General features: G+C 32.2%; 2 protein-coding genes across 2 annotated transcripts; both read right to left on the minus strand.

Moving 5' to 3' along the window:
• Positions 1 to 5,948: 5,948 nt before the first annotated feature.
• Positions 5,949 to 7,082, minus strand: LOC139492138 (tripartite motif-containing protein 2-like). The gene has a single exon (XM_071280278.1). It carries the CDS (start codon positions 7,080 to 7,082, stop codon positions 5,949 to 5,951), a length of 1,134 nt encoding a protein of 377 aa, XP_071136379.1.
• A 3,967-nt stretch (positions 7,083 to 11,049) lies between these two features.
• Positions 11,050 to 12,204, minus strand: LOC139492139 (uncharacterized). The gene has a single exon (XM_071280279.1). It carries the CDS (start codon positions 12,202 to 12,204, stop codon positions 11,050 to 11,052), a length of 1,155 nt encoding a protein of 384 aa, XP_071136380.1.
• Between the last annotated feature and the right edge of the window lie 3,925 nt (positions 12,205 to 16,129).

Below are 16,129 nucleotides of genomic sequence, written 5' to 3' on the forward strand. Positions count from 1 at the left end.
CAATAATTCAAAGTGGAGACACTTCCATTTCACTTAGGGTCTCCTTCACACAGCTGACATTGTACTGGACATTGTTCTTGTGGTAGGGACATTGCCATATTGAAAACATATATATTCAGCTCTCTTTCATCGATTAATCAATAATAACTTACAACTTACAAAATGTATATATGAGATTAGATATTTTCATTAGTTTAAACATTTGATTATTTATCATATAAATAAAACTAGATGTTGGTTAATGTCAAACAAGGACTATACAGTAAAGTCCACTGAAATTGTAAATAAAGGCAACAGTAGTATAAAGTAAAAACACAAAAATAATGAACTCCGAGGAAAATTCAAAAAGGAAAATCCATAATCAAAAGGCAAAATCAAAAGTCCAAACACATCAAACGAATGGATAACAACTGTCATATTCCTGACTTGGTACAGGCATTTTCTAATGTCTAAAACTGTTCAAACTCATAAATGCATGGACAAAAAACGAAATCGGGGTAACAAACTAAAACCGTAACAGTGGTTTGATTCCACCAGTGTACATTATCCCGAGGATGAACATTTTTAGTGTTTTTTATCCACCAATACAAAGTCGCTAGGGTTTTAATCTGAGTCCAGTGTAAAAACATTCACCACTCTTGATGAGATTCTAAAGAGGGATTTTTTAAGGTGAATTACATAAAAAATGTGGCTTGGTATTTGTTGGGGCAATTTGAATAAACTAAAACTTGCATAGATAATTTATGTAAAAAAAAGTACAAAGTGAACTAGTGTTTTTCATCCACGGAATGTCTATACAAATGTTTTGAACCAGTAGCGTATTACACTAGTGATCTTGTTCCTGGAGTAATTGCACTAGTTACTTTGAACCAGAATTTATTACACAAATATTTAAGATTCATTCATTGGTGAGGTGTTTTAGTACTCCCTTTGAACACATGAATATACACAATATAATGTTTTATTTACAAATTATATTTCCATATTTTTTTCTCATCCATCTACCCATATGCTTTTAAATTGTCACTAATTGTAATATTCATATATATATATATGTAACACTCAGAAACGTGTCCTTCCCCTAAAACGTCTTCGATTCCCCCAAACGTGTCCACATCGACGTCACTGAACTGCAAAACATGTATGGGCCCCCAAACGTGTCCATTTTTCAACTAACTCCCAAACGTGTCCATATCCTTTTGTTCATAGCAGGATTGATTCTGTAATCAACGATATCTCCTTTATTGTAATATTTGTAGCTTGTCATATCGTCCAGGGAGTTTTTACTAAACAATTCCACAGGATACATTTGTTCACTAGCAAAGTACTGCTTGATACATGTACCAGTGTTGACAAATTTGGACTGGCTCCCGGTATAATAATACTTGTGTGGAACCTATCTAAATTTTAAGATGATGTCAATCAAATAATGCATGAAATATTTGCCATTTGACGTTATGTTAACATTGTGTCTTAAGTGATGCTCGAAACCTTTTTTTAAACTGAATAACAGTTTATGATTTGATGAGCTTTTCAAATATCAGAACTGTTGAATAAATGGAAGTAAATTTTGCTGAACGATCGCCGTCGAACTGATATAAAAGACATCACCGGAGTTTATAATACACAAATAATTTACAAATTAATTCAACTACCTTTAATTTTTTGTATATGTTCACTATAAATGAGCATAAAATACTTGCAACTGGACAATAAGCAATTTCAGTCAAAATTTAATTCATATGATACAGATTAATTTTACAAAATCGACATTGAACAAAGTAATGCTAATAAATGGCTACTTCATGAATTCCCTCGTAATAGAATTGCCGTAAACGTTATCGATTTCATTTAGGACATCCATGTATTTGCGTTAAAAGACGTGAGACGTTCTGGCGTAAAATATTGGACACGTTTTGGCGAATAACAGTTATCGGACACGTTTGGGGGTTCTGAAATCGGACACGTTTGGGGAATATTGAATATTACGGACACGTTTGGGGAGAATAGACACGTTTTGGGGAATCGGACACGTTTGGGGGGAAGGACACGTTTGGGAGTGTTACACATATACTTGATTGCCGAAGTTTTTCTGTGCATTTGCGATTTGGAAGACTTCGATATAGAATCATATCTTCAAATTCTATGTCAATACATGTACTATTAATCAAACTGGTTTCTGGATAACTATTCTCATTCTAACCCATTTATTTATGTAATCTATGAACCGGTCTAATATAAACAAAACTATGATATCAAGATCAACGCTTTCACACTATTAACATCCAATATTCTCTAGTGAAAAACAGTTAACTGGAATGAAAACAGGGTGGAATGAAATTACGCTTACAAAATGAGTTTTTTTTCTATATAGAATTCAATGTCCTATGATAATGCTACAAAATGAATGTGTATTCCTCAGAGCTTCTAGTACAGTTAATTCTGTGCAATGATGTATCTAATCTGTATTTTATTTTGACAAGTTTAATGTTTGTTGTTCAGTTATAATTCTAATCATTATCTGATTTTCAAAGAATTCTCCTTTTTTATATATGGGATTTAAAAGAGAAGACATTTATAATGTCCTACAGTACTTTTGAACCATATAAAACAATAGCTATAAAAAAATGTATGCATCTAAAGATTTAATAAATGATATGAATAAAACTAGACAGGGGCTTTATATACATGCAATAGGGTCTATGTATTAAAAAAATAATATGAAGTCAGGATTATAGAATATTTGCATTTCATTAGTTTTTTGGTGTACATAGCACAACTGACAAAGGATTATAGTTATAGAATCTATTGTTTTATATGGTTCAAATGTACTGTAGGACATTATAAATGTCTTCTCTTTTAAAACCCATACATACAAAAAGGAGGATTCTTTGAAAATAATCCATAATAAATATGCACTCCTCAGAGCATTAAGTAAAGTAAATCTTTTGAAATGATGTATCTAGTCTGTTTTGTTATGTATGTATACATGTATCATCAGATAAAACTGTGTTGATTTATTTGTAATTACTGATACAATATATATAGCCATGTGTGTATGTTGTACAATTATCTATTTATAACTGATTAACTAAAACATGTAATACTTTAATATTAAGGAATGTTTCATCTCACTGTTATTGACATTATAAACACGATAGATCTTTTTCTGAATTAAGAATGTGACTAAAACTTACTTAAGTGCTTTTTCTGGCTTACTTGTAAAACAAAGAAAATCTTTTGCATGGCAACTGTTTCTGTAAAGAGACTTAATTACAATATAGAAACAAAAAGAAAGATTTGAAATCAACAAAATTATACTTGTCATAGTGAGATATGCATTGAAATAATATCAACAGTTTTTTTTTAAACAGCACCATTGGATGTTAACAAGTTACTTCTTTTACCATGTTTACACTGCTGTTATATTGAATAGTTTTATGTTTTTGTCATGGCATTGTTGGTTTGTTTTGCGACTTATGATTTTGAATATCTCTTTGGTATCTTTCATCTGTCTATAATTCTTATATCATTTGCATATCTGTAAATACTTGAATTGGATTGGTCAAGTAGAATTTTTCTCTTGGTTTACACTTCGAAAAACCATGTTTCTGAAACTTCTTTTGTAATCTATTCATGCGCAATACACATTCTTGCAGGTATACTGGGATTTTCAGCAAGTTTATATTATAAAACAATTGCATAACAGTTGTTTCTATTCTTATGCATATATAACCAAAAATAAAGAAATAAAATAAATGCACTAAAGGTTCGAAAATGTATAAAAAATAGAATTCAAATAAAATTCGGGAAATTTCACGAATGATTTGGCAAATTTACGTCATGGCAAAACACGACGTCATGCGATTAAAAACTTTCAGATGGAAGATTTTTTCCTTACTTGTTCACGCTTCAAAATCGGATAGTATCTAATTAAAATGAAGTTTTTGAAGGAGGTGCTAGTTCATTTTAGATTCTGCTGAATTTATCGAACATTTAATTTTTTTGAAAGCCAAGATGGCGGCGTACTCCTTAGTAACGACACGTCATTGTGCTTCTGATGGTACATATTGTAGCCATCAAAGTAATAATGTAAATAAATAATCTCGAATGTTTGGCTGAAGAATTATAAGGATCTTTTATTCAGTTTGTGAGTTAACCGCCCGGGTTTACACATCAATAACCTCTAGAAAAAATGTGTTTAATCCTATAATGTTTAGTTGTTTACATCAACATTATTTGGTCTCTGGTGGACAGGTCATGCAGGTAAAAAAAAACTGGATTTGGCAATTTGAAAACTTTGACATGATATGGTTACAATGACAAAATTGATGGTGTAGGTATTCTATCTTGTCCTTCCTGTATCTCTGTGAATGTGATAGACATTGTCAACACTACTCCAAGATGTAGGAAAAGATGAAAAGAAGAAATGATCCTTTCTATTAAAACATTCCTTCAACAAGAAAGGCCTTCATGTCATCAACTTGGGCAATATCCTTCATCATATATCAGTTCAATAGAAAATACCTCTCTATCTTAAAGATGAGTCTACCTATTATTTCTTATACCTTTACCAAACCAATTGCAACTGAAATTTTCAATTACAATCATGTTTTGCAGGATTTCAATATTGATGACTTCAAGTCAAAAGTTCCTGTTTGCATCTGTTCTAGTTCCAAATTCATATATAATAAAAATATGAGTGCCACATGAGGGGCAGGATCTACATACTCTTCCAGAGATCTCCCAAAGGTTTTGGTGGGGTTCCCGTTGCTTAGTCTATGATTCTTTGCATGTGGATGCCTCATGTTACGAAGTTTCCGTCATTGACCTCATTTTCATGGTACAGTGATCAAAAGTTAAGTTTTTGAGTTTTGGTCTCTTTATCTAATACTGTAAGCCATATATCAACTATATTTGGTGTATAGAAATATAAAAAATATTTTATGATCTATATGTCAGTGGCACATGTTTTATTATACCTTGACCTCATTTTTACGGTTCATTGATCAGTGTTAAGTTTTTGTGTTTTGGTATATTTTTCTTAAACTATATGAAATAGGTCAACCACAATTGTTGTATGGAAACATTGTTAGCTGTATATGTCTGCCTGGCATGGTTCATCTGACCTTGACCTCATTCTCATGGTTTATTGGTCTTTATTTATTTATCATGGTCAATGTTAAGTTTATGTAATGTTGTAATTAAGCTTTATACTTAGGACTATCACCATACTATCAATGATGAGTAAAGAAGGCGAGACATTTCAGTGCGTGCACTCTTGTTGTGATTTAGTCTGTTTTTCTTTAACTATAAGCAATAGGTCAACTATATTTGTTGTTTGGAAGAATTGTTAGCTTTACATGTCTGCCTGGCATGGTTAATCTGACCTTGACCTCATTTTCATGGTTCAAAGATCAATGTTTAATAAAATGGCTCCTGACTTGGGACAGGCGCAGTTTTCTTGGTTTATGTGACAGTTGTAATAAAGCTTTATATTTAGGACTTTCAACATAATATCAATCATTAGTAAAGAAGGCGAGACATTTCAGTGTTTGCACTCTTGTTTTTTCAACTTGTGAGTTTGAATGGCCCTTTTGTTTCCTTCTCCTCTCTCTTATCTCTTTGGCAATAATACTACATACTTAATAAATTCTTGTTTGCTATTTAGTTATAACCTATTTATATTCATAATACTTTTTTTTACCAATAATAGACTTTGGAAGTGTAAAAAACTTTGTATAATAATGAAAGAATTAAAGTAATACTTTTTACAACATTTAATAATAGCATACACACATATAAATATATATTTATATATCCATGTAAAGTGTTACACTTATACACAGCTAACATTTTACCTCAAGATCATATTTTATATTTCATATTAATCTTATTGTGTTTGATTTACAATTAAAAAAATTCTACATTATTTTGACGGCACAGATTTAACATCCTATAATGTTCATTTTATACAGCCTTCCAGTGTCAGAACTGTCTTCACATGACCCTGTATTACGACATCCTATATATAACACTGCAAAGTTTCCTTCCATTGTAATGGCCAGTGATCTTGGATATTCTATACCTCTGTCTTTGGTATTGTAGATGGTCAGTAGATGACCAGTGTTGTCCAGTATGTGTAGTGTATGACTGCTAAAGTCAGCTACAATAACATTGTCCATTGGTGTGGTTATTACTGCCTCTGGCCAGAATGCATTGTACCTGTTGATGGAAGGATGTCCTGTGTAATAACTGATGGCATCTCCTTTACCTAACACAACTACTCTTGGATTATTAGAATATGGCTTGGCCACAAAAATATTACCGTTCAGGGTACTGGTTATACACCAAATATTTCCATCAAATATAGGTTTATTGTTTTTATCTTCCATATATCTTGTCAAATGATTACCATCCGTGTCCATAACAATAACCACTTTATTTCTACCTACTATCACTCTGCCATCTTTTGTCACATGTACACTTTTGATATAAGACAGTTCTACAAAGTATACAGAATCAGACACTTTATTAGATCCAGCTTTGATCTGCTTCAGTATTTTTTCCCCTGTAGCCAGGAGAATATCATTGGTAGGAGAAACAGCTATATCACATACCTCAATGTTAAAACTTGATATGACCTTCACCTTATCCCCTACAAGTTTAACATTCTGTAGTGCTGTATGTGATGTAAAGAGATGAAAACCTTTCTCCATATCTCCATCACCAATCCATAATGAACCATCCAGGGATACTGCCAAAAACCTGATGTTCAACATTTTGGTCTTGTATTCTTTAATGTTTATTAATTTAACATTAGTTGGAGGACTGGGTACTCCTAATTCTGGCTGACTAGTATTTTTTTTGTCCTGTTGGTATACACCCTTGCTTTGTTGACCAATATCCTTGATGTCAATAATTCTATGGTCTTTTTCAGACTTGAATTTAGAATGTACTTTATCCTTACATTTACTACACATCAATAAGTCACAGTCCAGACACTTCCATTTTACTTTAGGTTCTCCTTCACATAGTTGACATTGTATCGGACATTGTACTTGTGGACGAGACATGGCCATATTGAAGACAAAATATGCAGCTCTCTTTCATCAACTTTTATTCAGTAATAACCTACAACATGTATAAGATTAGATAATTTTTATAAGTGTAAATATTTGATAATGTATCATATGAATAAAACTAGATGTGGGTTAATGTCACTAAAACTACATGCATGGACAAAACATATTATAGTTATGAAAATTGCAAGTTAACCTTACTCTCTTGAAACATGTTTGTGAAATAAAAAATTCTAATTATTACTATATCAATTTAAAACAAGGTTAACTATCCATATTTGTATTATCCAATTAGTAATTAGGTACGTGGCCACACTACACTGCGTTAAACAGATAAAAGTTCACTAACTTAAGTAAAACCAGAAAACATGCAGAGGAACGATTTCTGCTGATCAATTATAAATATATATACACGTGTAAATAAACTGTAAATATCGAGGAAACATTTTAAATTTCATGAATTAGCTCATATTTTTATGCCGATACATATATGCATATATACAAAACACTTATAATGTTCCTTTTAAAATGATGATAGATGTCTACCTGTGTGACTTTTATATTTTAATCATTCAGATATTTTATGGAATACAAGTTACAATTAGTATGAAAAATAATTATTGTAAAGAAATGATTGTTGATGATAATTAAAAGACAAGACTCTAATGCATAAAAATACTGTGGATTCATTTATTTTCATGGGTACCAATTTTCATAGTTTGAAGAAAACTTGCAAACTCGTGGTTATTTAATTTCATGGTTCTGGCATTGTCTGCATACATTTCTTTAGAAAATTTGTAATTCGTTGAACATTTAAATTTGTGGTTCATCGGTACCTACGTAATCCATGAAAATTGGTATCCAACGAATAATAACGAATCCACAGTATGTATTGGTTATAGTACAAATAGAGAAATATATATGGACAAATTTGGTAACAAACAAGACCTATACAGGAATCGTCCACTGAAATGAGGATTCAATGTCTTATGATGATGCTACAAAATGAATTTGTATTCCTCAGAGCTTCTAGTATTTAAAGTTAAAATGAAGTATCTAATCTGTATTGTTATGTATGTATACATCTATCACCAGATTAAACTGTGTTCACTTATTTGTAATTACTGATAAATAGATACAGCCATGTGTGTATGTTGTACAATCGTATATAGATGTATAATTGATTAACTAAAACATGTAATACTTAAATCTTATTGAACTTTTCATCTCTTTGTTATTGACATTATAAACATGATAGATCTTTTTCTGAATTAAGAATGTGACTAAAACTCACTTAAGTGCTTTTTGTCGAGCCTGCAACTTTTGTTGCAGAAAGCTCGACATAGGATAGTGATCCGGCGGCGGCTACAGTGGCGGCGGCGGTGTTAGCTCACTTCTTAAAAGCTTTATATTTTAGAAGGTAGAAGACCTGGATGCTTCATACTTTGAATATAGATGCCTCATGTTACTAACTTTCAGTCAGTCACATGTCCAATGTCCTTGACCTCATTTTCATGGTTCAGTGACTACTTGAAAAAAAAAGTTAAGATTTTTTGTAATGTTAAATTCTCTCTTATAATAAGTAATTGGATAACTATATTTGGTATGTGCGTACCTTGCAAGGTCCTCATGCCTGTCAGACAGTTTTCACTTGACCTCGACCTCATTTGATGGATCAGTGGACAAGGTTAAGTTTTCGTGGTCAAGTCCATATCGCAGTTACTATAAGCAATAGGTCTAGTATATTAGTTGTATGGAAGGACTATAAGGTGTACATGTCCAACTGGCAGGTGTCAACTGACCTTGACCTCATTTTCATGGTTCAGTGGTTATAGTTAAGTTTGTGTGTTTTGGTCGGTTTTTCTTATACTATATGCAGTAGGTCTACTTTATTTGGTATATGAAATGATTGTCAGGTGAACATGTCTAGCTGACAGGTGTCATATGACCTTGACCTCATTTTCATGGTTCAGTGGTCAAACTTGAGTTTTTTAGTTTTGGTCTATTTTTCTAATACTTTATGCATTAGGTCAACTATATTTGGTATATGGAAATATTGTATGATCTATATGTCGGTTACGCAGGTTTCATTTGACCTTGACCTCATTTTCACGGTCCATTGCTAAGTTTTAAGTGTTTGTGTTTTGGTTTGTTTTTCATTATTTATATACAATAAGTCAACTATATTTGTAATATTGAAGAATTGTTAGCTGTACATGTCTGCCTGGCATGGTCCATCAGACCTTGACCTCATTTTCATGGTTCACTGATCAATGTTTCATTTTCTTTGTTAATGTTGAGTTGATTATACGACCGCAAATTTAGAAATTTTTTTCGTCGTATATTGCTATCACGTTTGCCTCGTCGTCTGCGTCGTCGTCGTCGTCGTCTTCGTCCGAATACTTTTAGTTTTCGCACTTTAACTTAAGTAAAAGAGAATAGAAATCTATGAAATTTAAACACAAGGTTTATGACCATAAAAGGAAGGTTGGTATTGATTTTGGGAGTTTTGGTCCCAACATTTTAGGAATTAGGGGCCAAAAAGGGCACAAATAAGCATTTTCTTGGTTTTCGCACTATTACTTTAGTTTAAGGTAATAGAAATCTATGAAATTTTGACACAAGGTTTATTGTTTCGACTTATGATTTGAATATCTCTTTGGTATCTTTCATCTGTCTATGTTTAGTTGTTTACATCCAGATTATTTGGTCTCTGGTGGATATCATAGGTAAAGAAAACTACTGGATTTGGCAATTTGAAAACTTTGACATTATATGGTTGCAATGACAAAATTGATGGTGTAGGTATTCTATCTCATCCTTCCTGCAGCTCTGTGAATGTGATGATCATTTTCAGCACTACTCTGCGACGTAAGAAAAGATGAAAAGAATTAAAGATCCTTTCTAAAACTTTCCTTCAACAAGAAAGGCCTTCATGTCATCAACTTGGGCAATATCCTTCATCATATATCAGTTCAATAGAAAATACCTCTCTATCTTAAAGATCAGTGGACCTACTCTTCCTTATACCTTTACCAAACCAATTGCAACTTAAATTTTCAATTACAATCATGTTTTGCAGGATTTCAATATTGATTACTTAAAGTCAAAAGTTCCTGTTTGCATCTGTTCTAGTTCCCAATTCATATATAATAAAGATATGGGTATCACATGAGGGGCAGGATCTACATTATTAACTTTTCGAGAGCACCTGAGATCCAAAAAAAGTATTTGGTGGGGTTCTTGTTGCTCAGTCTATGATTTTCTTTATCCTCTATGTTGACAGTTTTATTATTTTCGACTTATGAGTTTCAATGTCCCTTATGTTTCCTTCGCCTCTCTCTTATTTCTTTGGCAATAATATAGGGTTATTGCATGAATATTGGGAAATATTGTCCCGAGTAGAATCTTATATTGCACCAACTGGCTAGGGCAATATATGTTCTACGAGGGACAATATTCCCCAATCTTCATGCAATAACCCTTTCATTGTATGGCAATATAATTATGTAAGAGTAAATATTGGTTTAAAATAGATTTTGACGTTGATGGCGTCATGAATTTTTGAAGATTTATTGCACGTTTACTTTTGGTTACTTTCTATTAAAATTATTATATTGCTATACAAAAATATCACATACTTAATTATTCTTGTTTGCTATTTACTCTGTATCAGTTATAACCTAATTATATTTATAATACTTTTCTTTTAGTCGTTTTACTTTTTTTTAACAACAGTGGACTTTAGAAGTGTAATAATCATTGTGTAATAATGAAAGAATTGAAGTAATACTTTTTACAACATTTAATGATAGCATACACACATATAAATATATATAATTCCATGTTAAGGGTTTCACTTATATACAGCTAACTATTTACCTCAAGATCATATTTTATATTTCATGTTTATATTGTTGTGTTTGAATTACAGTTTAAAAATATCTACATTTTTGACAGCATAGGTTTAACATCCTATAATGTTCATTTTATACAGCTTTCCAGTGTCAGAACTTTCTTCATTTGACATATCACATCCTATATATAACACTGCAAAGTTTCCTTCCATAGTGATGGCTAGAGATCTTGGATTATATATACCTATCTCTGAAGTTTTGTATGTGGTCAGTAGATGACCATTGTTGTCTAATATGTGTAATGTATTACTGCCATTGTCAGCTACAATAACATTGTCCATTGGTGTGGTGATTACTGTCTCTGGGTCGAATGTGATGTCACAGTTGATGAGAGGATGTCCGGTGTACTTATTGATGACATCTCCGTTACCTAATACAACTACTCTTGGATTAGGACATATTTGTACCACAAAAATATTTCCATTCAGGGTACTGGTTATAGACCAAATATTTCTTTCAAATATTGGTCTATTGTTCTTATCTCTTATATACCTTGTCAGATGACTACCATCTGTATCAATAACATCAACCCATGCATATCCACCGACTATAACTCGACCATCTTTGGTCACATGAACTCTCTTTAGATTGGTTATTTCTTCACAGTATGTAGAATATGTGACTTTATTTGACCCAGCCTTGATCTGCTTCAGTCCTAGTTCCCCTGTAACCAGTAGAATATCATTGGAAGGGGTAACAGCTATATCATATACCCTCATATTAAAACTTGATATGACCTTCATCTTGTCTCCTACTAGTTTAACATTCTGTAGGGCTGTATATGATTTAAAGAGATGGAAACCCTCCTCCTCATCTCCATCACCAATCCATAATGAACCGTCCAAGGATACCGCCAAAAAATTTATGGTACTCATTTTGATCTGGTATTGTTTTGTGTTTGTTAGTTTAACATCAGTTTCAGAACTGCTTACCCCTGATTTTCGTTGACCAAAGATGGACATCTTTTTGTTGTCTATTGGGTCCACTTTCTTGTCTTGTTGGTGCACATCCATGCCTTTTTTGCCCACTTCTTTTATGTCAACAATTCTATGGTCTTTTTCTGACTTGAATTTAGAATGTACTTTATCCTTACATTTACTACACATCAATAAGTCACAGTCAAGACACTTCCATTTTACTTTAGGGTCTCCTTCACACAACTGACATTGTACTGGACATTGTCCTTGTAGTAAGGACATTGCCATATTGAAAAAAAAGAAAAATATTCAGCTCTCTTTCATCGATTAATCAAATAATAACTTACAGCATACAACATATATGAGATTAGATATTTTTCATTAGTTTAATCATTTGATTATTTATCATATAAATAAAACTAGATGTGGGTTAATGTCAAACAAGGACTATACAGTAAAGTCCACTGAAATTGTAACAGTGGTTTGATTCCGCCAGTGTACTTTATCCGGAGGATGAACATTCTTAGTGTTTTTTATCCACCAATAAAAATTCACTTCAGAGTTTTTAATCTGAGTCCAGTGTGGAACATCCACCACTTTTGATGAGATTCTAAAGATTATTTTTTTAAGGTGAATTATATAAAAAATTTGTAAGGGTTCCGCGGAACCCAGTGTCTCGCCTATTTTTGCTGTAAATCTCAGGCTCAACAACAATGAGGAAAAAAATCAATAAAAAAAAATTCCTCTTGTTACTATTTTATGATTGTAAGAAAATCTAAGTCCATTTAAAACTAAATTACAGAAAAAACGGAGTAATCTTTTTACAAACTTTACTTCTGGATACAATCTTATGATCATAAATAAGCTTCTCTCCAAGTTTGGTACAAACCCAGGATAGTTTAAGAAAGTTATTAAAATTGTAAAAACTTTAACCACAGAGTGAATGTAATGGTTCCCCGCAGAAATACTAAGTCCATTTAAAAGTAAAATATGGAAAAAATGGATTTAATTATTTACAAAATTTACTTCTGGATACTATCTTATGATCATAAACAAGCTTCTGTCCAAGTTTGGTACAAACCCAGGATAGTTTAAGAAAGTTATTAAAATTCTAAAAAATTTAACCACAGAGTGAATTTAATGTTTCCCTGCAGAAAAATCTAAGTCAATTTATAAGTAAAATACAGAAAAAATGGAATTTTACTTTTACAAAATTTACTTCTGGATATTATCTTATGATCATAAACAAGCTTCTGTCCAAGTTTGGTACAAACCCAGGATAGTTGGAGAAAGTTATTAAAATTCTAAAAACTTTAACCACAGAGTGAATGTTTTGTTTCCCCGCAGAAAAAACTAAGTCCATTTATAGTAAAATACGGAAAAAATGGAATTTTATTTTTACAAAATTTACTTCTGGATACTATCTTATGATCATAAACAAGCTTCTGTCAAAGTTTGGTAGAAATCCAGTATAGTTCAAGAAAGTTATTAAAATTTAAAAAACTTTAACCACAGAGTGAATATTTGTTGACGCCGCCGACGACGCCGACGCCGACGGAAAGTAGGATCGCTTAGTCTCGCTTTTTCGACTAAAGTCGAAGGCTCGACAAAAATGGAGCTTGGTATTTTTTGGGGCCTTTTGAATAAACTAAAACTTGCATAGCTGATTTATGTAAAAAAAAAAAGAAGTACAAAGTGAACTAGTGTTTTTCTTCCAATGAATGTCTACACAAATGTTATTAACCAGTAACGTATTACACTAGTGATTGTGTTTCTGGAATGATTGCACTAGTTAATTTGAACCGGGATTTATTTCACAAGTATTTAAGATTCATTCATTGATGAAGTGTTTTAGTTCTCACTTTGAACACATGATAACACAATATAATGCTTTATTTACGAATTATATTTTCATAATTTTCTAATCCATCTAATCATATGCTTTTAAATTGTAATATTCATATATATACCTGATTGCCGAAGTTTTTCTGTGCATTTGCGATTTGTTAGACATATTAGAGATATTAAATCATATCTTCGAATTCTATGTCAATACTATTAATCAAACTGGTTTCTTGATAACTATTCTCATTCTAACCCATTTATTTATGTAATCTATGAACCGGTCTAATATAAACAAAACAATGATATGAAGATCAACTCATTCACACTATTTGCGTCCAATATTCTCTAGTGAAAAACAGCTAACCGGGAATGAAATCAGGGTGGAATGAAATTACGCTTACAAAATGAGTTTTTTTTCTATAAAGGATACAATGACCTATGATGATGCTACAAAATGAATTTGTAATACACAGCTACTAGTAAAGTTAATTAGATGTATCTAATCTGTATTTTATTTTGACCATTTTAATGTTGTAGAACTTTTACTCTAAGATTTTTCTGGACAGAGATGGACAAGATTCTGCAAACCAACTATCTGTTGATCGAATGTTATTCAGTTATAATGTAAATCATATATATATATATGAGATTAGATAATTGTTGTTAGTTTAAAGATTTGATAAATGACCATATATATAGTGTACCCCTTACCCCCAGTACACAAGATTTGTCAATAAATTTTCATGTGATCGTTTTTAGTCCTCCTACAAAATACAACAACAACCGGAAAATTTATTGACAAATCTTGTGTACTGGGGGTAAGGGGTACTCTAAGGGCAAACACAATGCATATCATCTGAAAGATAAACTTTTCCTGAATCGAATGGTGTATGTTACAAAAAATTTGAGACTGAATTGACAGAGAAATAAGGGTTTTAAGCGGAGAGGTGAAAAAAGTAGTTGGGTACCTTCTCGTAAATATACGTTGATAGTGGTTCTTCCAATGGATAGAAACAAGTGCCTGTGAACGGAGTAGGTTAACTCCTTCAGGTCGACCTAAATTAACACCCATCATAATAACTGACAGTAAAGGGTTTAATTTACAGTCTCAGGCATTCACATCAGCTGAGAAAGATCTAACCTGGTAATACGGGTATTGTATGAGAGGAGCAAGAATTAGAAATTGTAGAGAGTGGATTCGAGAGTCTATTGATGCGATTATAGAAGAAGAAGGCAATATATGGGTGTACATATGGGCAGGAACTTGTGACTTTACTGCTAAAAACGGGAAATATATATATATCCCTGCATACTCACGACACTGAATCAATTGTTGAGGACTTTATTTCAGAAGCCAACCTAATTATCAAATGTGTCAACGCCCATCCCGGATATAGAGTAACTATTTTAGAAATACCACTATATGGCATTGTAAGTTGGAATTGGGCAGCAGGTATAGGTAGGGACGATAGAGAAAGGTTTCATGACCACGAAAAACAACTGGAAGAACAAATAATAGCTGTCATTCGAAAAATAAGAGAGCTCAACGAAGCAAGCGAAAGTTACTCTCCAAAATTTAGCTCAGACCTCACACTCATCCAAAAATATAGAAAAGGTAGTAACCATCAAGTAGCTAGAAGGGTCCAACACAGATTTAAATTATACTTTGACGGAATACACCGTAGACAATTATTCTCAAAAGTTTGGCTGAAAAAATAGAACAACAAACAATAAAAGACTGCTGGGAAAATATAAATTAGTATTCTATGATTTAAAAGAAAACATCTTATCTCTAAATTGTAAGCGTGGGTTTCTCCACACTAAACTGTCTTCAATTGGAAACCCTTTACTATTAAAGCTACACTCTTTTATACATCAATAGAAAAAGAAAAAGAGCAGAGTGGGTTACTCCACACTAAACTGATTTTTTTTCTGTATTGAAAGTGAACAAAGGACCAAGGTTATTTTAGATTTTAACAATCACAAGGTTACATTCTTCTAGACAGTAAGCGTGGATTCCACCACACTAAACTGACATCGTATAAAGTTTGGCTGCATTCTCTGGAACAAGTAAGCGTGGATCTCTCCACACTAAACTAACATTGTATTTCTAGTGATAAACAACCAAAGGACAGAGGTCATTTTAGATTTTAAATGTTAATCCCATGCAAGGTTTTAGTAACATTATCCTGAACAGTAAGCGTGGATTACACCACACTAAACTGACATCCTATAGAGTTCGATTGCATAATTCTGAATAAGTAAGCGTGGATTTCCCCACACTATTCAGAAAAAGTAAGAGATGTAAAAGTGTTTAATACTTTTCAGAATTTTCCTTTAGCTGACCTTAAAATTTTGTATTAGGTTT

This window comes from Mytilus edulis, chromosome 10 (assembly GCF_963676685.1).
Source record: "Mytilus edulis chromosome 10, xbMytEdul2.2, whole genome shotgun sequence".
NCBI lineage: Eukaryota > Metazoa > Mollusca > Bivalvia > Mytilida > Mytilidae > Mytilus > Mytilus edulis.

Bases quoted from the DNA above. Each gene is read 5' to 3' on its own strand.
- LOC139492139 (XM_071280279.1), bottom strand. From the start codon at position 12,204: ATGGCAATGTCCTTACTACAAGGACAATGTCCAGTACAATGTCAGTTG.
- LOC139492138 (XM_071280278.1), bottom strand. From the start codon at position 7,082: ATGGCCATGTCTCGTCCACAAGTACAATGTCCGATACAATGTCAACTA.